The 27,387-nt window shown below is 43.9% G+C and overlaps 1 protein-coding gene across 1 annotated transcript in view; it reads right to left on the reverse strand.

Annotated features, from left to right (window-relative positions):
• Positions 1–4,060: 4,060 nt before the first annotated feature.
• Positions 4,061–27,387, reverse strand: part of ptpn22 (protein tyrosine phosphatase non-receptor type 22) — a gene marked incomplete in the record, with an annotated part of 32,042 nt that continues 8,715 nt past the window's right edge. The window contains 18 exon segments of the mRNA XM_055891749.1: positions 4,061–6,663; positions 6,749–6,835; positions 6,933–6,963; positions 7,115–7,209; positions 7,432–7,488; positions 8,769–8,796; positions 9,130–9,272; positions 9,475–9,543; positions 9,745–9,903; positions 9,999–10,232; positions 10,334–10,417; positions 11,778–12,544; positions 12,742–12,869; positions 13,179–13,271; positions 17,633–17,710; positions 17,885–17,951; positions 22,112–22,257; positions 26,520–26,579. Of these exon segments, the coding sequence (XP_055747724.1) occupies positions 6,602–6,663; positions 6,749–6,835; positions 6,933–6,963; positions 7,115–7,209; positions 7,432–7,488; positions 8,769–8,796; positions 9,130–9,272; positions 9,475–9,543; positions 9,745–9,903; positions 9,999–10,232; positions 10,334–10,417; positions 11,778–12,544; positions 12,742–12,869; positions 13,179–13,271; positions 17,633–17,710; positions 17,885–17,951; positions 22,112–22,257; positions 26,520–26,579 (2,388 nt within the window).

A 27,387-nucleotide genomic window follows, 5' to 3' on the forward strand; every position in this document is an offset into this window, starting at 1 on the left:
ACTACTGTCCCTTTACTACTGTCCCTTTACTACTGTCCCTTTACTACTGTCCCTTTACTTTACTACTGTCCCTTTACTTTACTACTGTCCCTTTACTTTACTACTGTCCCTTTACTACTGTCCCTTTACTACTGTCCCTTTCCTTTACTACTGTCTCTTTACTACTGTCCCTTTCCTTTACTACTGTTCCTTTACTACTGTTCCTTTACTACTGTTCCTTTACTACTGTTCCGTTCCTTTACTACTGTTCCTTTCCTTTACTACTGTTCCTTTCCTTTACTACTGTCTCTTTACTACTGGCCCTTTCCTTTACTACTGGCCCTTTCCTTTACTACTGGCCCTTTCCTTTACTACTGGCCCTTTCCTTTACTACTGGCCCTTTCCTTTACTACTGGCCCTTTCCTTTACTACTGGCCCTTTCCTTTACTACTGGCCCTTTCCTTTACTACTGGCCCTTTCCTTTACTACTGGCCCTTTCCTTTACTACTGGCCCTTTCCTTTACTACTGGCCCTTTCCTTTACTACTGGCCCTTTCCTTTACTACTGGCCCTTTCCTTTACTACTGGCCCTTTCCTTTACTACTGGCCCTTTCCTTTACTACTGGCCCTTTCCTTTACTACTGGCCCTTTCCTTTACTACTGGCCCTTTCCTTTACTACTGGCCCTTTCCTTTACTACTGGCCCTTTACTTTACTACTGGCCCTTTACTTTACTACTGGCCCTTTACTTTACTACTGGCCCTTTCCTTTACTACTGGCCCTTTCCTTTACTACTGGCTCTTTCCTTTACTACTGTCTCTTTCCTTTACTACTGTTCCTTTCCTTTACTACTGTTCCTTTCCTTTACTACTGTTCCTTTCCTTTACTACTGTTCCTTTCCTTTACTACTGGCCCTTTACTTTACTACTGGCCCTTTACTTTACTACTGGCCCTTTACTTTACTACTGGCCCTTTACTACTGGCCCTTTACTTTACTACTGTCCCTTTACTACTGTCCCTTTACTACTGTCCCTTTACTACTGTCCCTTTACTACTGTCTCTTTCCTTTACTACTGTCCCTTTACTACTGTCTCTTTCCTTTACTACTGTTCCTTTCCTTTACTACTGTCCCTTTACTACTGTTCCTTTCCTTTACTACTGTCCCTTTCCTTTACTACTGTCCCTTTCCTTTACTACTGGCCCTTTCCTTTACTACTGGCCCTTTACTTTACTACTGGCCCTTTACTTTACTACTGGCCCTTTACTTTACTACTGGCCCTTTACTTTACTACTGGCCCTTTACTTTACTACTGGCCCTTTACTTTACTACTGGCCCTTTACTTTACTACTGGCCCTTTACTACTGGCCCTTTACTACTGGCCCTTTACTACTGGCCCTTTACTACTGGCCCTTTCCTTTACTACTGGCCCTTTCCTTTACTACTGGCCCTTTCCTTTACTACTGGCCCTTTCCTTTACTACTGGCCCTTTACTACTGTTCCTTTCCTTTACTACTGTCCCTTTACTACTGTTCCTTTCCTTTACTATTGTCCTTTTCCTTTACTACTGTCCTTTTCCTTTACTACTGTCCCTTTCCTTTACTACTGTCCCTTTCCTTTACTACTGTCCCTTTCCTTTACTACTGTCCCTTTCCTTTACTACTGTCTCTTTACTACTGGCCCTTTACTACTGGCCCTTTACTTTACTACTGGCCCTTTACTTTACTACTGGCCCTTTACTTTACTACTGTCCCTTTACTACTGTCTCTTTCCTTTACTACTGTCCCTTTACTACTGTCTCTTTCCTTTACTACTGTTCCTTTCCTTTACTACTGTCCCTTTACTACTGTTCCTTTCCTTTACTACTGTCCCTTTCCTTTACTACTGTCCCTTTCCTTTACTACTGGCCCTTTCCTTTACTACTGGCCCTTTACTTTACTACTGGCCCTTTACTTTACTACTGGCCCTTTACTTTACTACTGGCCCTTTACTTTACTACTGGCCCTTTACTTTACTACTGGCCCTTTACTTTACTACTGGCCCTTTACTTTACTACTGGCCCTTTACTTTACTACTGGCCCTTTACTACTGGCCCTTTACTACTGGCCCTTTACTACTGGCCCTTTACTACTGGCCCTTTCCTTTACTACTGGCCCTTTCCTTTACTACTGGCCCTTTCCTTTACTACTGGCCCTTTCCTTTACTACTGGCCCTTTACTACTGTTCCTTTCCTTTACTACTGTCCCTTTACTACTGTTCCTTTCCTTTACTATTGTCCTTTTCCTTTACTACTGTCCTTTTCCTTTACTACTGTCCCTTTCCTTTACTACTGTCCCTTTCCTTTACTACTGTCCCTTTCCTTTACTACTGTCCCTTTCCTTTACTACTGTCTCTTTACTACTGGCCCTTTACTACTGGCCCTTTACTTTACTACTGGCCCTTTACTTTACTACTGGCCCTTTACTTTACTACTGGCCCTTTACTACTGGCCCTTACTACTGGCCCTTTACTACTGGCCCTTTACTACTGGCCCTTTACTACTGGCCCTTTACTACTGGCCCTTTACTACTGTCCCTTTACTACTGTCCCTTTCCTTTACTACTGTCCCTTTCCTTTACTACTGTCCCTTTCCTTTACTACTGTCCCTTTCCTTTACTACTGTCCCTTTCCTTTACTACTGGCCCTTTCCTTTACTACTGGCCCTTTCCTTTACTACTGGCCCTTTACTTTACTACTGGCCCTTTACTTTACTACTGGCCCTTTACTTTACTACTGGCCCTTTACTTTACTACTGTCCCTTTCCTTTACTACTGGCCCTTTCCTTTACTACTGGCCCTTTGCTTTACACTGCTTCTGATGTTTTATTTATTCAGCATTTAGTTAAACTAGGTAGCCTAGTGGTTGGGCCAGTAGCCGAAAGGTTGCTGGTTCGAATCCCCGAGCTGACTATGTAAAAAATCTATGTCAATGGGCCCTTGAGGAAGACACTTAACCCTACTTGCTCCTTCCTGTAAGTCGCTCTGGATAAGAGGATCTGCTAAATGACTAAAATGTAAAACAAATGGCCATATGTTCTGAACTAAGTCTATTACTTTAGGCTGTCCCTTATAATGGGTTTTAAGAGGTTAAACCTGTGTGAGGTGTTCCACAAGTTGTGCCTGTTTGAGGTGAGGGCAGTTTGGGTCTGTGATGGTGCACATGGCAAGAATGGTTCTGGTCACCAATCACTTTTGTGAAATGTTTTCCTGAAAAAACACCCACGCATTTTAAAATGCAGTATATTATCTATTATCTAGAATTATGTGAATGCTGTCAGTGTACTTTGTCATAGATGTTTTCTCTGTGTTTTGATGAAAATGTCACACCCGTCTATGGGGGATAGTACTGTGATAGTTCAATGTAGTGACCACTATTGTAATTGTATTTCTTGTTTTTACACTTGTCTGTCTGGTGGTAACTATGCTGAAAAAGAAGTCTATGTAAGGGAGTGCTGGTTGTTCCTTCGCCTCGGAAGCCCAGGTCAGGTGAAGGAGACAGGAGTTGGAAGGCTGGCCACTCGACTAGTTGTTCCTTTAAAAGTCTGTCAGTACAACTGCTGCATTTCCCTAGGATGCAGATTAGGGTTTAGCTAGCAGTTTAGTTCCTTGACAATTCTGCCCATTTGAAACTGATTTGTTTGTAGGCCTATAAACCTATAATAACACAGACTATACATTGCTTGATGATTTCCAGATGTGGAATCTGTAGACGAGAAGGTTTAGAATTGGGTTGGTTAAATAAGATATAATTACCTTTTGGAATGAACATTGGTCATTTAAAACAATGCCTTTCATGTATTTGAAGTGTTTCTCAAACATCCAGTTTTTCAGAAAATTCAAATGGCTAGTTATTGCGATTTGTTAAACAGATGGTTGTCATAGGTACTGAAATGAATTGGCAGCTAGCTCCTGTTTCTAACTTTTGTCAAATTCTATTGTGTAGTCTGCCTGATGACCAAGGCCTGCTATGTGTAGTTTTAATATGAATAATTATTGTTGTTGATGTTTGTATTTTAATTATATCCATATAAAAAAATGAAGAAAAAGTTTTTGGGTAAAACAAGTTACATTTATAGAATTCTGTTATTAAAAGTGAGATCAATCATGTGAATTGAGTAGAAAACAAACATTTCTTGTATTTTTCTAAATAAATAATTGTATGTGTGCATTATGTATGAATTATCAGTGACATTACTTTTGTAAGCATTATAGATAAGAAAACAGTGATCCTCAAATGGGTAAATTTAGAGCAATATGTATTTTTCTTTACGTTTTAAATTATAGCCCATATAGAAAACACATCCACCAAGTTACAACAATGAATGTGATGTATGCAGAATACAGACCTGTCTGCTTCTCTCACACCACCATGAAGAATAATACCAGTACAAATACACTGCTCAAAAAAATAAAGGGAACACTTAAACAACACAATGTAACTCCAAGTCAATCACACTTCTGTGAAATCAAACTGTCCACTTAGGAAGCAACACTGATTGACAATAAATTTCACATGATGTTGTGCGAATGGAATAGACAAAAGGTGGAAATTATAGGCAATTAGCAAGACACCCCCCAAAACAGGAGTGATTCTGCAGGTGGTGACCACAGACCACTTCTCAGTTCCTATGCTTCCTGGCTGATGTTTTGGTCACTTTTGAATGCTGGCGGTGCTCTCACTCTAGTGGTAGCATGAGACGGAGTCTACAACCCACACAAGTGGCTCAGGTAGTGCAGTTCATCCAGGATGGCACATCAATGCGAACTGTGGCAAAAAGGTTTGCTGTGTCTGTCAGTGTAGTGTCCAGAGCATGCAGGCGCTACCAGGAGACAGGCCAGTACATCAGGAGACGTGGAGGAGGCCGCAGGAGGGCAACAGCCCAGCAGCAGGACCGCTACCTCCGCCTTTGTGAAAGGAGGTGCACTGCCAGCGCCCTGCAAAATGACCTCCACCGCCACAAATGTGCATGTGTCTGCTCAAACGGTCAGAAACAGACTCCATGAGGGTGGTATGAGGGCCCGACGTCCACAGGTGGGGGTTGTGCTTACAGCCCAACACCGTGCAGGACGTTTGGCATTTGCCAGAGAACACCAAGATTGGCAAATTCGCCACTGGCGCCCTGTGCTCTTCACAGATGAAAGCAGGTTCACACTGGGCACATGAGCACATGTGACAGACGTGACAGAGTCTGGAGACGCCGTGGAGAACGTTCTGCTGCCTGCAACATCCTCCAGCATGACCAGTTTGGCGATGGGTCAGTCATGGTGTGGGGTGGCATTTCTTTGTGGGGCCGCACAGCCCTCCATGTGCTCGCCAGAGGTAGCCTGACTGCCATTAGGTACCGAGATGAGATCCTCAGACCCCTTGTGAGACCATATGCTGACACATGCACATTTGTGGTCTGCTGGAGGTCATTTTGCAGGGCTCTGGCAGTGCACCTCCTTGCACTAAGGCGGAGGTACCGGTCCTGCTGCTGGGTTGTTGCCCTCCTACGGCCTCCTCCACGTCTCCTGATGTACTGGCCTGTCTCCTGGTAGCGCCTGCATGCTCTGGACACTAAGCTGACAGACACAGCAAACCTTTTTGCCACAGTTCGCATTGATGTGCCATCCTGGATGAACTGCACTACCTGAGCCACTTGTGTGGGTTGTAGACTCCGTCTCATGCTACCACTAGAGTGAGAGCACCGCCAGCATTCAAAAGTGACCAAAACATCAGCCAGGAAGCATAGGAACTGAGAAGTGGTCTGTGGTCACCACTTGCAGAATCACTCCTGTTTTGGGGGGTGTCTTGCTAATTGCCTATAATTTCCACCTTTTGTCTATTCCATTTGCACAACAGCATGTGAAATTTATTGTCAATCAGTGTTGCTTCCTAAGTGGACAGTTTGATTTCACAGAAGTGTGATTGACTTGGAGTTACATTGTGTTGTTTAAGTGTTCCCTTTATTTTTTGGAGCAGTGTATATTACCCGTAAAAAAAAGTTTATCACTCTGTACAGTCCAGATGTAGATCTAGATTTTGTCTGGATCAGAAGGAGCCTATACAAACAATAACAAATAAACATCAGCATATACAACTATTTGGTAACATGTATCAAGTAACGTGTTACCAACTATTCAAAGTACCTTACTGTATTTATCAGGCAAAATAGCCAAAAGTAGCCCTCTAACATTTATCAACTCATTATTCCATTCTTTCCATCCATCCTTTGCCTACATTTGATTGCATCCTTCCACCACATTTCAGAGGCACAAGTTCTCCCTTCAGGCACGGATAAATAACTACAGTACGATCAATTTGTCATGAATAACAGGTGCTCCAATTTAAAGCTAATCCGAGGTTGATCATTGGGCCGTTACAGCAGTTTGCAAGACGGTGTTCATGTCGTCTCAGAACACAGGGAGAAAGCTACATGATTCCCCATGTCTTCTTGGAATGATGATCTTCCTTCACAATGTCAAAAATCCTCTAGGGACCATCCCTAGTCCAGTTAAGTGGCCAGTAGCTAGTAGCCACATGCAGGGTTCCAGCCCTGTGATCTGAGGACAGTGGCCAGACATATCCAGCTTTGTTGACTGGCTGTCTTACACCCACGTCTCAGGATGACTCCTTGGCCCTTTAGGCTTCCCAAAACGAGTTCCAAATCCTGGAAAGAACACAGACTGTTCTGAAATGTGTCCCATCACATTGTTTAAATTAGATTTGCAATGATGTGTCTTGTGAAGGCTTACCAAATGTGAACAGTGAGGATGAGGCAGAGGTACCATAAGGAGGAGATGGTCCAGAGTGTGTTGGTACTGGTGGAGGGGCAGACTTTGCTGTGGGAAGAATGTGTTACCATTTTAGCTGCTAGAAGTGGGAATGTAATGTATGTTCCAGACAGCAGATCCATTCACGGATATACCTGTTACTTACGTTTCTGTCTGAGTTTGAATAACTTCAGGCTCTGAAAAAGAAAAAGACAGCTGGCTTTAAGTGACAAGACATACCCAGATAATAGCAGAGAATATTCTGAGTATAGAAACACCAGATCCTGTATTTCTAAAACAATAGATACAGTCTGTGAGTTACTGTAATTCTATGTAGATAGTCATTACCTTTGTTCTAGACAAGGCCTTCCCACTGTTCTTGTCTGATTTGTCTTCAGTAGTCCCAGTGCTGTTGTTCACAGGTTGCTGAAGCTTCATTTCAGCTGAGAAACAGTCATTAGATACAGTATGTGTCACAGTGATGGAGACATTTTGTAAAAGTTTAATTCAATACCATCAAGAGTCAAGAGTAAATGGGAATAGGTTGGATCAGTGTGACTGAAATCCCCTTAATAAGGAGAGATGATATTTACATGGGCCTGTGTTTAGTTAGTGAGAGTTGATACTTGTAATTGCGGGTCTACTCTCTGTGTGTTGCAACTCACCACTTCCTCCTACAGCCACAACGGTTTGAGCAACCAGAGGAACAGTAGTCAGGGGCTCTGTAGAGAAAATGTAGACAGACAAATTGTAAAGTACTGTATGTTCTCTCAAACATCAGATAGCCCAAGGAAGGAGTACTTCTGACATTAGTTCTCATTATCATGTCATCAATTACAATCATAGTAAGTAAGTAGCCTTGCACGAGCCAGAATGACACATAGGATAAAGGATCCTATAGAGCTCGCCAGCTTGTAGTCCTATAACCCGGAAATTAGTTACCTCTGATTCGTTCAGCCATTCCCATGTGAAACATTTATGGCGAAAGAATGGTATTTTGTAACAAATGTCGAAAATAAGGTCTAAGGTTAACACAGGCTTAGGAGATCTTATACGTTTTGTTCTATGAGATAATAGTAGTCAATTAACATGACCATTGTGAAGCCTTTGTGTTTTGTGTTTCTTTAAATTGAATAAAAGCTTCCAAATTCACATAAAGAGTTGTTAGCTGATGAAGATTCTCATAGAACAAAACGTGTAAGATCTTCTAAGCCTGTGTTACCACAAAACTTATTTTCAACGTTTATCCAAAAACCCTCCAAAAATGCCATTATATTTATCCATAGGCTTTGTACAACGCACCACGGCGGAATTAGTGCCTACAAAAAGCCAACATTACTATTTCTCGCTATATCCTGTTTCTGTAGCGTGAGGTAGCTTGATATAAAAGTACACCCCCCTGGACAGGACACTAGTCTATCGCAAGGCCTTACCCAATATATCTCCAGAGACACATCATGTTCCATTATTTACAGTCTTTGGTACGACTCGGTGATCGAACTCCCAACCTTCCAATTTCAGGGCAGACACTAACCACAAGGCCACTGAGTGTGTATAATTATGTTTTTCAGTGATTTCTATCAGTGCCTTTTATTGCGTGAAGGAGAAAAGCCACAAGAGCAACCATTTGACGTTGACTTTTTCCTTGTTAACTTCAAACAGACAGATAACCTGGTAGTAGAAGAAAAAACAAAGACAAAAACAGATGGCTTTTCTCAGTCACAGATGGCTTTTCTGAGTCACAGATGGCTTTTCTCAGTCACAGATGGCTTTTCTGAGTCACAGATGGCTTTTCTCAGTCACAGATGGCTTTTCTCAGTCACAGATGGCTTTTCTGAGTCACAGATGGCTTTTCTCAGTCACATATGGCTTTTCTGAGTCACAGATGGCTTTTCTGAGTCACAGATGGCTTTTCTCAGTCACAGATGGCTTTTCTCAGTCACAGATGGCTTTTCTCAGTCACAGATGGCTTTTCTCAGTCACTACTGAGAAAACAGCTTACCTTTCAGTGAACTCTTTGCGTGGACACTCTGAGGGAACAGTTTAGAGTGTTGTATTAATGTACTCGTGTATTAACAACAATGGGAACAAATGAGCCATAGCATGAATCACGAGGAGAACAAATATAGGCATTTAGTAATGATCAGTTCATGACACAAAGGGGTGGGTGGCAGCATCCTGCTAGATGTACCCATTAAATACACATGACTCTAAGAGTAAGAGTCTCTACTGACCACAGAAATTGAATTACTGGGGGATAGTACTATAATACATTCTAGAAGTATCATTTCGATGAGGGTGACTTTCACACCTCCTTAAAGTCTTGACAGCTACAGCACCCAGAGTCTGTCAATGTCTGTTACCTTGCTCCGATTCATGATTCCATCCAGGAATCTTTTGGGTTGGGAGTTCCCTGCCCACTCTGAGGATGTACCGATCCTCTGCTGTGTAGATGTGGTCTGGCTGTTGCTCTGACTCTGCAGGCAGGGGGCACTGTTCTGATCAACTGCAATTGCCCAAAAATTACAATGTCAGTTTAGTACTACACATAGTAGATACATCACCTTGATTGACACACACACAGAGCAGTTTACATCTTTTTAAATTCTGTCTGGAGGATTAACATTTTGACAGTAGCCTAGTCCTAGGAGCACTATCATGGTGAGGATGATGGTGGAGGTGGTGGTGATGAAGAGGCATGTGCTCACCTTCTTGAGTGACCAGGAAGAAAGATTCTGGAGTTCTCTCAGGTAGAGGGGGAGTCAGATTCTCTGAGCCTTCACAATAAAAACCACCACAAATCAGTGAGATTCTACCTGGAACCAAATGGGTTCTACCTGCAACCAAAAATGGTTGTTCAAAGGGTTTTCCTATGGGGGTAGCCAAAGAACCCTTTTAGGTTCTAGATAATAAAATAATTCTAAGAGCGTATAGAAAAATAACATTGCAAACATAAAATGGGTGTCACTTTTTCTTACCTGGAGGTGAGAGAGAAGGGGCCAGAGGATAGGGAGGTGGAGGGGGAGGAGGAAGGTTTACTGATGTACGAGGAGCAGGAACAGAATATCTAACCGGGGGAGGCAATGTAACGGGTGGTGGCACTGTAACTGGGGGTGATACTGTATCCTGGGGTGACACTGTAAAGACAAAAAAGCCCAAAAATACTGGGATAAACATCTGCACATGACATTCTCTACATTTGATCATACTGATTGTTTTGTGTGACAAATACCTGAGAGTGTTGTCATTTTTACTTTCAAGCTTTTGCTCCTCGCCCAAGATATCTCATCCACCAGAGTGTCCACTGACCGCCCAGACCACTCTCTCTCTTCTGACTTCTGGACCACCATCTCCACGGGGACTGAGAGGGAAGGGAAGACAGTAGTGCTCCTTCCGGCATTGTTGGCCAACACAAAGGATTCTGGCGTTCTCTCTGGCAGTGGGGGGATAGGCGAGGGGGGACTCCCTTTGGGAGAAAATGAGGTAGAGAAAAAATGTATGTTTGAATGCTTTTGAAGAAGAGCTCATGAAGAGTATTATGAGTGCCTTCAAAGGCCCTCCACTCACCGTTCCCCCTGAGGGCTTCAGCTGCAGCATTAGGAGGGATGATGACCTCTAACCTCTCAGGTTTAGAGATGTTATCAGGACGCTCTAAAGGGCACAGAAAGAGATTTAGTGACATATATATATATACACTGCTCAAAAAAATAAAGGGAACACTTAAATGTAACTCCAAGTCAATCACACTTCTGTGAAATCAAACTGTCCACTTAGGAAGCAACACTGATTGACAATACATTTCACATGCTGTTGTGCAAATGGAATAGACAAAAGGTGGAAATTATAGGCAATTAGTAAGACACCCCCAATAAAGGAATGGTTCTGCAGGTGGTGACCACAGACCACTTCTCAGTTCCTATGCTTTCTGGCTTATGTTTTGGTCACTTTTGAATGCTGGCGGTGCTTTCACTCTAGTGGTAGCATGAAACGGAGTCTACAACCCACACAAGTGGCTCAGGTAGTGCAGTTCATCCAGGATGGCACATCAATGGGAGCTGTGGCAAAAAGGTTTGCTGTGTCTGTCAGCGTAGTGTCCAGAGCATGGAGGCGCTACAGGGAGACAGGCCAGTACATCAGGAGACGTGGAGGAGGCCGTAGGAGGGCAACAACCCACAGCAGCAGGACCGCTACCTCCGCCTTTGTGCAAGGAGGTGCACTGTCAGAGCCCTGCAAAATGACCTCCAGCAGGCCACAAATGTGCATAGCGCTGGTTTTTGCGACTGCACTTGAAGAAACTTTCAAAATTCTTGACTGACCTTCATGTCTTAAAGTAATGATGGACTGTTGTTTCACTTTGCTTATTTGAGCTGTACTTGCCATAATATGGACTTGGTCTTTTACCAAATAGGGCTACCTTCTGTATACCACCCCTACCTTGTCACAAAACAACAGATTGGGTCAAACGCATTAAGAAGGAAAGAAATTCCACAAATTAACTTTTAACAAGGCTCACTACCTCACCTGGCTACCTCACCTGGAAAAGGCATCACTACAGTCCCTGGTTCGAATACAAGCTGTATCACATCCGGCTGTGATTGGGAGTCCCATAGGGCAGCGCACAATTGGCCCAGCGTCGGCCGGGGTAGGCCATCATTGTAAATATGGTTTTGTTCTTAAGTGACTTGCCTAGTTAAATAAAGGTTAAATAAAATAAAAAAATGAAATGAAGCTGGTTGCGAGAATGCCAAGAATGTGAAAATTGTCATCAAGGCAAAAGGTGGCCTTGATGTCTTCACTATTGTTCTACAATGTAGAAAAAAGTAAAAGATTGAGAAAAACCCTTGGACGAGTAGGTGTGTCCAAACTTCTGACTCGTACTGTATATATATATATAAGAGAGAGAGAGAGAGAGAGATGGGATATACCGGATCATCACGCTATAAAGCCAACTATGCACTCTCAAATTCTTCATTGATCTAAAAGAGTAAGCATACAGCAACACAACATTCACCTGTTCCAGCAGACAGTACATACGATTCAGGGGTTCTCTCAGGTAATGGAGGTGGGCTGTCTTCATCCGAGAAAGCTACAAGCGCACCTGGGGCAACGTTTGTGATGACAAGGGCTGGCAGTTCCATCGACTGGTCTTTAAGAGTCATAATTGAACCATTGAAACAGGGGTTCTCTGTCAACTTGCTCAGTGGAGCCAGCTCCTCCTCATTATCAGCCCCTCTGGGAGCCTCAGCAGCCAGGGGTGAGGTCATTGAAGAGTCAGGTAAAAAGTAGAGGTCCTCCACAGTGAGACAGAGGGGGTTGGAGATGGAAACTGCAGAGAGCACTGGTGGTACCAGTCGGGTGATCTCTCCATCACTCTCCACCTTCTTTTGCTCCATGGCTCTCTGACAGAATTCCTGAGTCCTGAGTGCCTGAGAGGTTATGATGGGGATGCGGAGACTGGGCTCTTGTCTCAGGTCCTGGCTGGTGGGCAATGTATCGGGCTTTGTCGGTAGTGGGTATGATGGTCTCTGGTTCATGGACATGCTATTAGTCTGTGTCTGTAGGGGTTGTGGTTTCTGGTTAATAGTCTGTGTTGGTAGGGAGGTTGGTCTCTGCTGTTCCCTCTGCCTGTCCTTGGCTCTCAGGGCGTTGAGGATGACTGAGGGGGAGCACGTAGCTGCGTCAGACAGTGGGTCACCATCATGCACCGCTGCTGAGGCAGAGAAGGCCACTGGTAAGACGTGATTGGATATCCCATCAGGCTCCTCCCTATCTGGGTGCCTGCAACGCAATATGAGTTATTTAGCCATTTTATTGAAGAGGCCAGTGGAGGCATTTCTCGCTCTGTGTGAGAAAGTGTATTGGTTATTATGACATATTTTTCTACAGAGATATGCATCAAGGTTTGAAGCAACCGTGAAAAAAGCTTTCATTGTCAGATCTATGGTTGATGGGGAAAAGCCTTTACTGTTCTGTACCTGTGCTCTGTCTGTGGTTCCATTTGATGCTGTGGCTCAGGTTCTGGTTCCTGTTCAGCTTCAGACGCCTCGCTGAGGTCAGTGAGCTCACTGTCACTGGCTGTAGGGGGTGAGGGGGCCGCTGGCACCTAAACAGTTCAACAGAATCACACGCTTACTCATTCACCCTCTGAGAAAGTATTTACATACGACACTTTATGTGCCTGTGTTGCTCTGTTCCAGTGCCTGTTGCTACCACATCACCAAACAGCCAGTGGTTCCCCTAGCCAGAGTCTCTGTGTGTGTTTGAGATTACACAACAGTCGCACTGCGCAGAAACATTTGATCTACAAATCACCTTGCATCCCAACTAACTACTCATTATGTGATAAATATTAGTGATTCTGCACCTCATCTTGATATAACTGTTCCCCGTCAAATCATGCTGTCTGTCTCACCTCCTCTATGCAGGAAGGCTGTGCTGGTGCCATGGACTGCAGATACTTCTCAAACAGGAACTTGACGGTTCTGTACACCAGCTCGTACTGTTCCTGTAGTCACACACAAAAGCAGTTATTCTAGTGTTAGATCCCATATCAGTTGCCCTGGCCTGTTGCAAGAGAACTGTCCTGCAATCCAGGAAATGTCAAATGTGTAGTGTATTTGAGACTTAATAAAGGCTTCTGAAGTTTGTAAGTGCCACCTTAAAATGTCAGAATTGATTGGTGCCAGACGATGGTGAGATACAGCTTTGTGATAAAAATGTCTCAGGTAGAGGCCTGTCACACAGTGTGTATGTACTGTACACTGAGTGTACAAAACATTAGGAACACCTACTCTTTCCATGAGAGACTGACCAGATGAATCCAGGTGAAAGCTATAATCTCTATAATCCCACCTCAATGTCAACTCAATCAGTGTAGATGAAGTGGAGGAGACAGTCTCAAAAACCACTACTAAAGGACACCAATAATAAGAAGAGACTTGCTTGGGCCAAGAAACACGAGCAATGGACATTAGACCAGTGGAAATCTGTCTGATGAGTCAAATTTGAGATTTTTGGTTCCAACCGCTGTGTCTTTGTGAAACACAGAGTAGGTGAACGGATGATCTCTGCATGTGTGCTTCCCACCATGAAGCATGGAGGAGGTGGTGTGATGGTGTGGGGGTGCATTGCTGGTGACACTGTCTCTGATTTATTTAGAATTCAAGGCACACTTATCCAGCATGACTACCACAGGATTCTGCAGCGATACACCATCCCATCTGGTTTGCACTTAGTGGGACTATCATTTGTTTTTCAACAGGACAATGACCCAACACACCTCCAGGCTGTGTAAGGGCTATTTGACCAAGAAGGAGAGTGATGGAGTGCTGCATCAGATAACCTGGCCTCCACAATCACCCGACCTCAACCCAAATGAGATGGTTTGGGATGAGTTGGACAGCAGAGTAAAGGAAAAGCAGCCAACAAGTGCTCAGCTGGTTGAGAGAATGCCAAGAGTGTGCAAAGCTGTCATCAAGGCAAAGGGTGAAGAATCTAATTTGTTTAACACTTTTTTGGTTACTACATGATTTCATAGGTGTTATTTCATAGGTTTAACGTCTTCATTATTATTCTACAATGTAGAAAATAGTAAAAAATTAAGAAAAACCCTTGAATGAGTAGGTGTGTCCAAACGTTTTACTGGTACTGTAAGTATTCACACCGTTTTGCTATGACACTGATGAGTTCTAAACTTTAAATATCTTTAACTATCAGGTATCCTATTTAAATATTGAGTGCCATAATCTAGTTTGTACATCAGAAGTTAATAGTTATCTGTAGGGGGAATGTATTGAGTAAAGGAAGGGCAATCACATGTGGCAGGCACTGATAAGGGTGGATAGATGTGGTTTAGTGAGGAAGGGGGCCGAGGTCAGGTCACATTAAGGGAGAAGGCCCACATCACTTAATTTCCTGCCTAGCAATAAAGATGTAACGTTTCGAGAGAAGGAGGACATCACCCAAATTGAGGTATATATACTACAACTGGTGGAAATATTTCTTATGCAGCTGTATGACCCAATGGGTGATTAAACTTTGTTTAAGCTTTACTAATCGTCCGTGAGTTTTACTAGGTTAATTTAGACCCTAACAACACTAAATTACGTTCATGTGCATCCAATTTCCTTTTATCGCCACCAAAACTTGTTTGGACATGATTTAGAAAGTAACACACCTGTCTATATAAGGTCCCACAGTTGACAGTGCATGTCAAAGCAGAAACTATACCATGAAGTCCAAGGAACTGTTTGTTGATCTCCGAGAATTGTGATGAGGTATATATCTGGGGAAGGGTATAAAACTATGTCTAGAGTGTTGAAAGCTTCCAAGAGCACAGTGGTCTCCATCCAAATATGGAACTACCCAGACTATGCCTATATTTGTCTGTCCGACCAAACGGAGCAACCGGGAAAGTAGGACCTTGGTCAGGGAGGTGACCAAGAACCCAATGACTACTCTGGCAGAACTACAGAGTTCTGCCAGAAGGACAAGGCTCTACAGCACTTCACCAATCTGGGCTTTATGGGAGTGGCCAGACGGAAGCCACTCAAGAGAAAAAGGCTCATGACAGCGTGCCTGAAGTTGCAAAAAGGCTCATGACAGCGTGCCTGAAGTTGCAAAAAGGCTCATGACAGCGTGCCTGAAGTTGCAAAAAGGCTCATGACAGCGTGCCTGAAGTTGCAAAAAGGCTCATGACAGCGTGCCTGAAGTTGCAAAAAGGCTCATGACAGCGTGCCTGAAGTTGCAAAAAGGCTCATGACAGCGTGCCTGAAGTTGCAAAAAGGCTCATGACAGCGTGCCTGAAGTTGCAAAAAGGCTCATGACAGCGTGCCTGAAGTTGCAAAAAGGCTCATGACAGCGTGCCTGAAGTTGCAAAAAGGCTCATGACAGCGTGCCTGAAGTTGCAAAAAGGCTCATGACAGCGTGCCTGAAGTTGCAAAAAGGCTCATGACAGCGTGCCTGAAGTTGCAAAAAGGCTCATGACAGCGTGCCTGAAGTTGCAAAAAGGCTCATGACAGCGTGCCTGAAGTTGCAAAAAGGCTCATGACAGCGTGCCTGAAGTTGCAAAAAGGCTCATGACAGCGTGCCTGAAGTTGCAAAAAGGCTCATGACAGCGTGCCTGAAGTTGCAAAAAGGCTCATGACAGCGTGCCTGAAGTTGCAAAAAGGCTCATGACAGCGTGCCTGAAGTTGCAAAAAGGCTCATGACAGCGTGCCTGAAGTTGCAAAAAGGCTCATGACAGCGTGCCTGAAGTTGCAAAAAGGCTCATGACAGCGTGCCTGAAGTTGCAAAAAGGCTCATGACAGCGTGCCTGAAGTTGCAAAAAGGCTCATGACAGCGTGCCTGAAGTTGCAAAAAGGCTCATGACAGCGTGCCTGAAGTTGCAAAAAGGCTCATGACAGCGTGCCTGAAGTTGCAAAAAGGCTCATGACAGCGTGCCTGAAGTTGCAAAAAGGCTCATGACAGCGTGCCTGAAGTTGCAAAAAGGCTCATGACAGCGTGCCTGAAGTTGCAAAAAGGCTCATGACAGCGTGCCTGAAGTTGCAAAAAGGCTCATGACAGCGTGCCTGAAGTTGCAAAAAGGCTCATGACAGCGTGCCTGAAGTTGCAAAAAGGCTCATGACAGCGTGCCTGAAGTTGCAAAAAGGCTCATGACAGCGTGCCTGAAGTTGCAAAAAGGCTCATGACAGCGTGCCTGAAGTTGCAAAAAGGCTCATGACAGCGTGCCTGAAGTTGCAAAAAGGCTCATGACAGCGTGCCTGAAGTTGCAAAAAGGCTCATGACAGCGTGCCTGAAGTTGCAAAAAGGCTCATGACAGCGTGCCTGAAGTTGCAAAAAGGCTCATGACAGCGTGCCTGAAGTTGCAAAAAGGCTCATGACAGCGTGCCTGAAGTTGCAAAAAGGCTCATGACAGCGTGCCTGAAGTTGCAAAAAGGCTCATGACAGCGTGCCTGAAGTTGCAAAAAGGCTCATGACAGCGTGCCTGAAGTTGCAAAAAGGCTCATGACAGCGTGCCTGAAGTTGCAAAAAGGCTCATGACAGCGTGCCTGAAGTTGCAAAAAGGCTCATGACAGCGTGCCTGAAGTTGCAAAAAGGCTCATGACAGCGTGCCTGAAGTTGCAAAAAGGCTCATGACAGCGTGCCTGAAGTTGCAAAAAGGCATGTGAAAGACTCTGAGAGCATAAGGCATAAGATTCTGCGGTCTGATGAGACAAAAATGTAACTCTTTGGCCTGAATGCATAGCCCATCTAACACCATCTCTACCATGAGGCATGATAGCATCATGCTATGGGGATGCTTTTCAGCGGCAGGAACTTGGAGACTGGTAAGGATAGAGGGAACAATGAATGGAGCCAAATACAGGAAAATTCTTGATGAGAACCTGCTTCAAAGTGCAAACGACAGGACAATGACCCCAAGCATACAGCCAAAGCAACACTGGAATGACTTCAGAACAAGAACGTGAAAGTCCTTGAGTGGCCCAGCCAAAGCCCAGACTTGAATCTCATTGACAATCTGTGGAAAGATTTGCAGATTGCTGTTCACCGCTGCTCCCCATCTAACTTTACAGAGCTTGAGGAAATTTGCAAGGAAGAATGGGAGAAAATCCCAAAATCCAGATGTGCAAAGCTGATACAGACATACCCAACATGACTCAAAGCTGTAATCACCGCCAAAAGTGCTTCTACAAAGTACTGACTCAGGGGTGTGAATACTTATGATTTACCCAAACATTTTTAAGACATGTTTTCACTTTGTCATTATGGTGTATTGTGTGAAGATGTGTGAGAACATTTTTGATTTAATCCATTTTGAATTCAGGCTACAAAATGTAGCATGAATACTTTCTGAAGGCACTTTACCTTGGTCTGAACCACAGAAGGCCTCTGTGTTCTCATGTCCTGAACCAGATCATAGATGCTGAAGTCTTCTTTGAGCCGCTGGAAATAAACACAAAGGCACTCAATGACGATCAGTAAGGTGACTGTACACACATACACTTACAGATACGGTAGCTTTTAGTACAGCACAACATAGATACAGTAGTCTTTGGTCCTCTGCTCACACTTGGGTTCGGAGGAGATGGTACAGTACAGGGCAGGTACAGTTCTCACCTGTGTTTTCACCAGGTTCCAGGTGTAGTCGATGGCACATAGTGCTCCTGTTCTTCCACAGCCAGCACTGCAGGGACAAACAGGAAGAACAGGGTCAACATAATATACATTACACTAATTAAGAAGGACAAACAATTACATTATATAAATACAAACTCTCCTTTCACTTAGCATACTCCTGGCCCACACTAAGAGACAGAGACTGTAATATATAGACACTATATATATACAAAATTATATATATCAAATTACTGGATTCAGCTATTTCAGCCACATCCGTTGCTGACAGGAGTTTAAAATCGAGCATACAGCCATGCAATCTCCATAGACATCCATTTGAATAAGCATTTTCTACGGCTGGCCATGCTTTCCACCTGGCCACCACTACCCAGGCCAACAGCTCTGCACCCCCTGCAGCAACTTGCCCAAGCCCCCCCCCCCCCGCTTCTCCTTCACTCAAATCCAGACAGCTGATGTTCTGAAAGAGCTGCAAAATCTGGACCCCTACAAATCAGCTGGACTAGACAATCTGGACCCTCTCTTTCTAAAATTATCCGCAGAAATTGTTGCAACCCCTATAACTAGCATGTTCAACCTCTTTCGTATCGTCTGAGATCCCCAAAGATTGGAAAGCTGCCGTGGTCATCTCCCTCTTCAAAGGGGGAGACACTCTAGACCCAAACTGTTATAGACCTATATCCATCCTGCCCTGCCTTTCTAAAATCTTCGAAAGCCAAGTGAACAAACAGATCACCGACCATTTTGAATCCCACCGTACCTTCTCCACTATCAATCTGTTTTCCGAGCTAGTCATGGGTGCACCTCAGCCACGCTCAAGGTCCTAAACGATATCATAACTGCCATTGATAAAAGACAGTACTGTGCAGCCATCTTCATCGACCTGGCCAAGGCCTTCAACTCTGTCAATCACTGCATTCTTATTGGCAGAATCAACAGCCTTGGTTTCTCAAATGACTGCCTTGCCTGGTTCAACGACTTCTCAAATAGAGTTCAGTATTTTAAATCGGAGGGGCTGTTGTCTGGACCTCTGGCAGTCTCTATGGGGATGCCACAGGGTTCAATTCCCGTGCCAACTCTTTTATCTGTATATATCAATGATGTCGCTCTTGCTGCTGGTGATTCCCTGATCCACCTCTATGCAGACGACACCATTCTGTATACATCTGGCCCTTCTTTGGACACAGTGTTAACAAATCTCTAAACGAGCTTCAATGCCATACAACACTCCTTCCGTGGCCTCCAACTGCTCTTAAATGCTAGTAAAACTAAATGCATGCTCTTCAACCGATTGCTGCCCGCACCTGCCCGCCCGACTAGCATCACTACTCTGAAAAGTTCTGACTTAGAATATGTGGACAACTACAAATACCTAGGTGTATGGTAAGACTGTAAACTCTCCTTCCAGACTCACATCAAGCATCTCCAATCCAAAATTAAATCTAGAATCGGCTTCCTATTTCCTATTTCGCAACAAAGCCTTCACTCATGCTGCCAAACATACCCTCGTAAAACTGACTATCCTGCTGATCCTTGACTTCCGCGATGTCATTTACAAAATAGCCTCCAACACTCTACTCAGAAAACTGGATGTAATCTATCACAGTGCCATCCGTTTTGTCACCAAAGCCCCATATACTACCCAGCACTGCGACCTGTATGCTCTCGTTGATTGGCCCTTGCTACATATTCATCGCCAAACCCACTGGATCCAGGTCATCTATAAGTCTTTGCTAGGTAAAGCCCCGCCTTATCTCAGCTCACTGGTCACCATAGCAACACCCACCAGTAGCATGCACTCCAGCAGGTATATTTTACTGGTCATCCCCAAAGTGAACTCTTCCTTTGGCCGCCTTTCCTTCCAGTTCTCTGCTGCCAGTGACTGGAATGAATTGCTAAAATCACTGAAGCTGGAGACTTATATCTCCCTCTCTACCTTTAGGCATCAGCTGTCAGGGCAGCTTACCGATCACTGTACCTGTACACAGCCAATCTGTAAATAGCACACCCAACTACCTCATCCCCATATTGTTATTTCTCTTCTTGCTCTTTTGCACCCCAGTATCTCTACTTGCACATCATCATCTACACATTGATCACTCCAGTGTTAATGTTAAATTGTAATTATTTCGCCTCTATGGCCTATTTATTGCCTTACCTCCCTAATCTTCTACATTTACACACAATGTACATAGATTTTTCTATTGTGTTATTGACTGTACGTTTGTTTATGTGTAACTCTGTGTTGTTGTTTGTCACACTGCTTTGTTTTATCTTGGCCAGGTCGCAGTTGTAAATGAGAACTTGTTCTCAACTGGCCTACCTGGTTAAATAAAGGTGAAATAAAAATAAAAATATAAATTAAAAAATAGACAAAAATTGGCAGTAGAATGGCGTTACTGAAGAGCTCAGTGACTTTCAACGTGGCACAGTCATATGATGCCACCTTTCCAACAAGTCCGTTCTTCAAATAGCTTTCCTGCTAGAGCTGCCCTGGTCAACTGTAAGTGCTGTTATTGTGAAGTGGAAACGTCTAGGAGAAACAACTGCTCAGCCGTGAAGTGGTAGGCCATACCAACTCACAGAATGGTTGCAACACTCACTCCCGAGTTCCAAACTGCCTCTGGATGCAACGTCACCATGGCCGAGCAGCCGCATGCAAGCCTTTGATCACCATGCACAATGCCAAGCGTCGGCTGGAGTGATGTAAAGCTTGCCGCAATTGGACTCTGGAGCAGTGGAAAAGCTTTCTCTGGAGTGATGAATCTCACTTCACCATCTGGCAGTCCGACGGACGAATCTGGGTATGGAAGATGCCAGGAGAACGCTACCTGCCCCAAATGCATAGTGCCAACTGTAAAGTTTAGTGGAGAAGGAATAATGGTCTGGGGCTGTTTTTCATGGTTCGGGCTAGGCCCTTTAGTTCCAGTGAAGGGAAATCTTAACGCTACAGCATACAATGACATTCTAGATGATTCTGTACTTCCAACTTTGTGGCAACTGTTTGGGGAAGGCCCTTTCCTGTTTCAGCATGACAATGCCCCCGTGCACAAAGCAAGGTCCATATAGATATGGTGTGTTGAGATCGGTGTGGAAGAACTTGATTGGCCTGCACAGAGCCCTGACCTCAACTCCAATGAAAACCTTTGGGATGAATTGGAACTCGATCTGCGAGCCAGGTCTAATCGCCCAACATCAGTGCCCGACCTCATTAATGCTCTTGTGGCTGAATGGAAGCAAGTCCCGGCAGCAATGTTCCAACATCTAGTGGATGCCAGCCTGTTACACAGACACTACTATTAACTGACTACTGAAGTGTTATGCCATCTGACTGGGGCTTACTTGAGTGGAAAAGATCTGTAGCAATTGGGCCTAAATTAGGATGCTAAAGACTGCCTATTATAGCCTTGTAATAGAGAGCAGGGTGAGGGGATTTCATGTGTTGTGGCAAACTCCTTTTTCTGGAGTGTAGTGCAACACGACTCAAGCCTATGTCAAACATGTTGAGCAACTTTCAAAGAGGAGACCCGTCACACTGTGGTTGCAGTGTGGAAACAAGCAATGTTCTCTCTCTCTCGTCTTACTCATGAAAGACAGACGACTGAGTTAAAGGAGGACAGAGCTTAAAAACACAACCCTTTGAACATTCATCATCACTAAACTATCAGATTACCCAAGGCCTTACAACAGGTTAGCGGTAACCATGGCGAGAGACAGTAAGAGAGAGGGGGAGATGTACAAGTGCTTGTTTGACAACCCGCAGGGGTCTGTTGGCCACCCGCCCACACACTCTTCCTGTCTATGTGTCTAAGAGAAGGGGGAGGTGACTGAGCTTAAAGGGCTCTACAACAGGATGCCCACAACAATGTGTTCTATCCACAGAACAATCACTTTTTCATGAAATAGAACCCCACAGCATATGACTGCTTAGCATCAGCCACAAAGGAGACCTATAACTGTAGAACTATTACCATGCTTTATTGACTCTCCGTTTCTGACAATCATTCAAACTTCAGGTTAACTGTGTACTGTGTTGGTGTAATTCAGGACTGATTCACTGTTGTGAGATGGTGGCTACTCGTGGTGGCTACTTGTGTGTGTGTGTGTGTATGTGTGTGTGTGTGTGTGTGTGTGTGTGTGTGTGTGTGTGTGTGTGTGTGTGTGTGTGTGTGTGTGTGTGTGTGTGTGTTGGGAGCTTGGAGAGCTAACCTGCAGTGTATGCAGATGGGCACATCCTCATGGGCCTGGTAGGATCTCATCTCTTGCAGCAGCTCCAAGATGGGAGGGATGGTGTCAGGCACCCCGTGGTCGGGCCAGTTGATATAGTGCAGCTGTCTCAGGGTCCGGCACCACTTCTGGAAACACCACAGAGTTCAATATTAAAACAGACAGACGGACACACCAGGAAACATGTGTACTCACGCTGACTTCCTGTTTACCCCTACCCCATGAAATCAACTCAAAGTTTATTGGTCGCGTACACAGTTTAGTAGATGTTATAGCGGGTGTGGCGAAATGCTTGTGTTAGTAGCTCCTAACATTGCAGTAGAATGTCAAACAACTACACAAATTAATCAAAAACTAAAATCATCAATAAATCTCTTGATTACAATGATTACAATTAACAACCCAAATAACACTGTATCAGTAATCCAAGTGCAATTTATGATTATATATACCGAAAAGATTATACTAAGAATGATATGTGCAGCAGTAGATATATTAGAGTGAGCTATGTTAAGAATTCAGAATCTAAATATGCAGTGTGAATAAACACTTCAACTACAATGCAACGTACAGTAGTAGATATATTAGAATGAGCTATGTAAGGCCTCCGAGTGGGTCGTCAGGTGAACGGTGGTTCCTCCAACACGTTGGTGCAGCTGGCTTCTGGGTTAAGCGGGTGGTTGTTAAGAAGCGCGGTTTGGCGGGTCATGTTTCGGAGGATGCATAACTCGACCTTCGCCTCTCCCGAGCCCATTGGGGAGTTGCAGCGATGAGACAAGATCGTAATTGGATCGCAATTAGATACCACAAAATTGGTGAGCAAAAGGGGGTAAAAGAAAAAAAGAAGTGTCCAGCATTAAGAGTCTAAGGGCCTGGGCTGGGTTTCTAATAAGCTGACATATGGAATTGTTTTAAGATGGTCATACTAAGGATCATTTAGCTATTCAATTTGGAATTTTAGGACCCCTGTAGGTCTAAAAAAGAAATTCATAAAACATTTACTTAATGAAACATTGAATTTGGCCATACTGCTATTAGCCCATGGAAATGCATTGATTGTCCAAAAATTAATCAATAGGAAGTTTGTTTTGAAATCAAGACGCAGGCCTCCTTACTGTCCCTAGAATTTCTAAGCAAACAGCTGGAGGCGGGGCTTTCTCCTACAGAGCTCCATTTTTATGGAATGGTCTGCCTACCCACGTGAGAGACGCAGACTCGGTCTCGACCTTTAAGTCTTTATTGAAGACTTATCTCTTCAGTAGTTCCTATGATAGTGTAGTCTGGCCCAGGAGTGCGAAGGTGAACGGAAAGGCACTGGAGCAATGAACAGCCCTTGCTGTCTCTGCCTGGCCGGTTCCCCTCTCTCCACTGGGATTCTCTGCCTCTAAACCCTATTACAGGGGCTGAGTCACTGGCTTACTGGTGCTCTTCCATGCCGTCCCTAGGAGGGGTGCGTCACTTGAGTGGGTTGAGTCACTGATGTGATCTTCCTGTCCGGGTTGGCGCCCCCCCTTGGGTTTGTGCCGTGGGGGTGATCTTCGTGTAGGTGGGGTTATACACTGCCAGAGTTTTTCCCGATCCCTCCTGTCTCAGCCTCCAGTATTTATGCTGCAATAGTTTATGTGTCGGGGGGGCTAGGGTCAGTCTGTTATATCTAGAGTATTTCTCCTGTCTTCGGTGTCCTGTGTGAATTTAAGTATGCTCTCTCTAATTCTCTCTCTCTTTCTTTCTTTCTTTCTTTCTTTCTTTCTCTCTCTCGGAGGACCTGAGCCCTAGGACCATGCCTCAGGACTACCTGGCATGATGACTCCTTGCTGTCCCCAGTCCACCTGGCCGTGCTGCTGCTCCAGTTTCAACTGTTCTGCCTGCGGATATGGAACCCTGACCTGTTCATCGTACATTCTACCTGTCCCAGACCTTCTGTTTTCGACTATCTAGAGACAGCAGGAGAGGTAGAGATACTCTGAATGATCGGCTATGAAAAGCCAACTGACATTTACTCCTGAGGTGCTGACCTGTTGCACCCTCTACAACCACTGTTATCATTATTATTTGACCCTGCTGGTCATCTATGAACACTTGAACATCTTGGCCATGTTCTGTTATAAACTCCACTCGGCACAGCCAGAAGATGACTGGCCACCCCTCATAGCATGGTTCCTCTCTAGGTTCTTCCTAGGTTCCGGCCTTTCTAGGGAGTTTTTCTACACCTGCATTGCTTGCTGTTTGGGGTTTTAGGCTGGGTTTCAGTACATCTGATGTAAGGAGGGCTTTATAAATACATTTGATTGAAATACATTTGATTGATATAAGAAAGTGCAGAATAATATATTTTTTTACTGTAGAAATACTCGTAAATGTTTTGACGTGTAAATGCCCTATTCACATCCACACATTTTTTGTACCGATATCAGGTTACCTTCAGACGAGTCCCGTTACACTTGTGTGGGTCGTAGAGCAAAAAGGAGAACACCCAAACCGGTCAGACGCTACAGTTTTTATGAGAAGACCGATTTTCAGGATTGTCTCCAGGTCTGACTAACACCGCTGTAGCTCTGCCACCTTCCACTGTGATGTGGAAGGCCGACATCAGCGAATGTGATGGATTGAGATGCAGCCCATGCAAAACAACAGATATTTCTAGCTTAAACAGATGGATTTCGATGGGGGGTCTCAAGCAGTGTTGGTTGTGAGTGAGTGAGTGAGTGAATGAGTGAATGAGTGAGTGGCAGGATACACGTGAGTCTAACTAGGCTAGACCGTCACCAACCCAGGGCATTAATACCTGCTCTCATAGATGGTGGCTACTTGTGTGTGTGTGTTTTGTGTGAGTGTGAGTGTGTGTGGGAAAGTGGTGCCACAGGTTAGCTGTTTGTTCACCCACCCGCAATTGCTAATAACCCATCCGCAACCGCCCAACTACATGTGATAAAGTGAAAATGAGGCCCACACCCAACCCTAACCCACAAATATAGAAAATGCGCAATAGGCTACAGTCAAAGACTGCAGAAAGATTTTTTGACAGAACTGATTTAGATATGTTTCTGCTTATAATTTCAGACATTTTGATTGGCTATTTTTTTGTCAACTTGACAATAATTAGATACATGTAGCTTCTCTTTTGTCATTATGTTGCCCTAGAAGACTAAATAAACCCTTACTCAACAAAATATTGTCATAGATATATAGAATGAATGCTGCAATCTAGTTGACACCAGTGAAGTTTACTCTGTCATCTTTCGCGGAAGTTTAGAGACTGGGGAGAAAATACAATACATCAATAAAAAACGGGGAAGATTTTCTGGTTTTAAGGAAAAAGAAAGCTGGGAAAACCACCCAAAGTGTTTCTGATGAGATTTCAGTTCGGCTTCGATGCATATTTTATGTGGTTGAAATACTTTCAGCTTTTACGATGCTTTCATGATGATGGCAGCACCTTTACAGATGGTATCTAACTGAGCATTGCATTCTCTCAAGATTCAGAAAGAAAGAAATCTATTTCTCCACTCCTGTTCCCAAGTCAACATTTTGCCTATATTTGGTGTATAATTTTATTGCAAGAAATGCTTAAATCTGTAAGAGATATTATTAAGGCTGTAGCCATATTTGCACAGGACTAGTATTACTAGAGAACGTTGGTTATGTATTTATTACACCAGAATGTCCGTTATTCCAGAGGTGCAATATTTTTTCATGATGCATTTGGCGATGTTCAGTTCATTCGCAGAAAACATATAAACGAAGCATTAACTGTGGAAGTTGACATATGTAGGCCCTTCATGTATCGGCTATGCGGAGCACTTATTTCAATTCATCAAATCAGGTATTGTTTTCTTGCTCAAACTGCAAGCAACACCTGTCAAAATCATTTTTCTCCAAACACAGACCTCATGGCTTGGTTTTTGCTCTGACATGCACTGTCAACTGTGGGACCTTATATAGACAGGTGTGTGGCTTTACAAATCATATCCAATCAATTGAATTTACCACAGGTGGACTCCAATCAAGTCGTAGAAACATCTCAAGGATGATCAATGGAAACAGGATGCACCTGAGCTCAACTTCAAGTATCATAGCAAAGGGTTTGAATACTGAATAAATAAGGTGCTTCTGTTTTTTACCTTTAATAAATTTGCAAAAATGTCTAACAACCTGATTTTGCTTTGTAATTATGGGGTATTGTGTGTAGATTGCTGAGATGTAAAAAAAAAATGTAATCCATTTTAGAATAAGGTTGTAAATAAGGCTGTAACGTAACAAAATATGGAAAATGTCAAGGGGTCGGAATACTTTCCGAAGACACTGTATGTCTTGTCCGCAGATTCTTCACATGACCGTTTCTAATTATCACTCCATCTCAGTTTATAAAAAGGGTATAAACAGTTCTTACATTACGATAGGTCACCCTCAAGTTTCTGCTCACATAGTCCCCTTTACTTTCCTCTGAGTCCTGTACACAAACACACAGAGTTGGCAGTTTAGCATTATTTTCACACAGAAAACCTACAGACGCTATTCTTTCTAACTTTGGAATGACATTAGTATACTACGTACTTCACACATATGTACTTCACACGTGAAGGATTATTATTGTTTATGCATATTTTCAGTCATATTTGAGCAGAACCTTATAAATTAGAATCCCAGAGGAAGAAGTACTAAGCACATCAAGGGACTTTCTATATGCCTGTATCTTTTTGTATCTGGCTTTTCAATAAGGTTGTATTCATCTACCATTCATGACTACTACTAACTGTAGTGTTGATAACATAGTTATGGTGTCAATGGCGTGCGTACTGGGAGCGGAGTCAGGTGCAGGAGAGCAGAGAGTTGTGAACAGGCGCACACTTTGAGGCAGGAGAAACCAACAGACGGACGCCACTGTGTCGAAACCTTCCAGCCAATGCAAAAGTGCAAACGCGCAAACAGTCACAATAATATTGAATAAACACAATAACATACCTCGTGAAATAAAACACGGAATAAACACCTACCAGTAAAGCGTGTCAACATAGATACGTAACACAAAACAATCTCACACAAAGACATGAGGGGGAACAGAGGAATAAATACATGTAGTGTGATTGGGGAATGAAAACCAGGTGTGCAGGGAACAAGACAAAACAAATGGATAAATGAAAAATGGAGCGGCGATGGCTAGAAAGCCGGTGACATCGACCGCCGAACGCGGCAGGAACAAGGAGAGGGGCCGACTTCGGCGGAAGTTAGGAGGCCGGTTGTCTTGTGAGAGGACAAGA

This window comes from Salvelinus fontinalis, chromosome 31 (genome assembly GCF_029448725.1).
Source record: "Salvelinus fontinalis isolate EN_2023a chromosome 31, ASM2944872v1, whole genome shotgun sequence".
In the NCBI taxonomy this organism is placed as follows: domain Eukaryota; kingdom Metazoa; phylum Chordata; class Actinopteri; order Salmoniformes; family Salmonidae; genus Salvelinus; species Salvelinus fontinalis.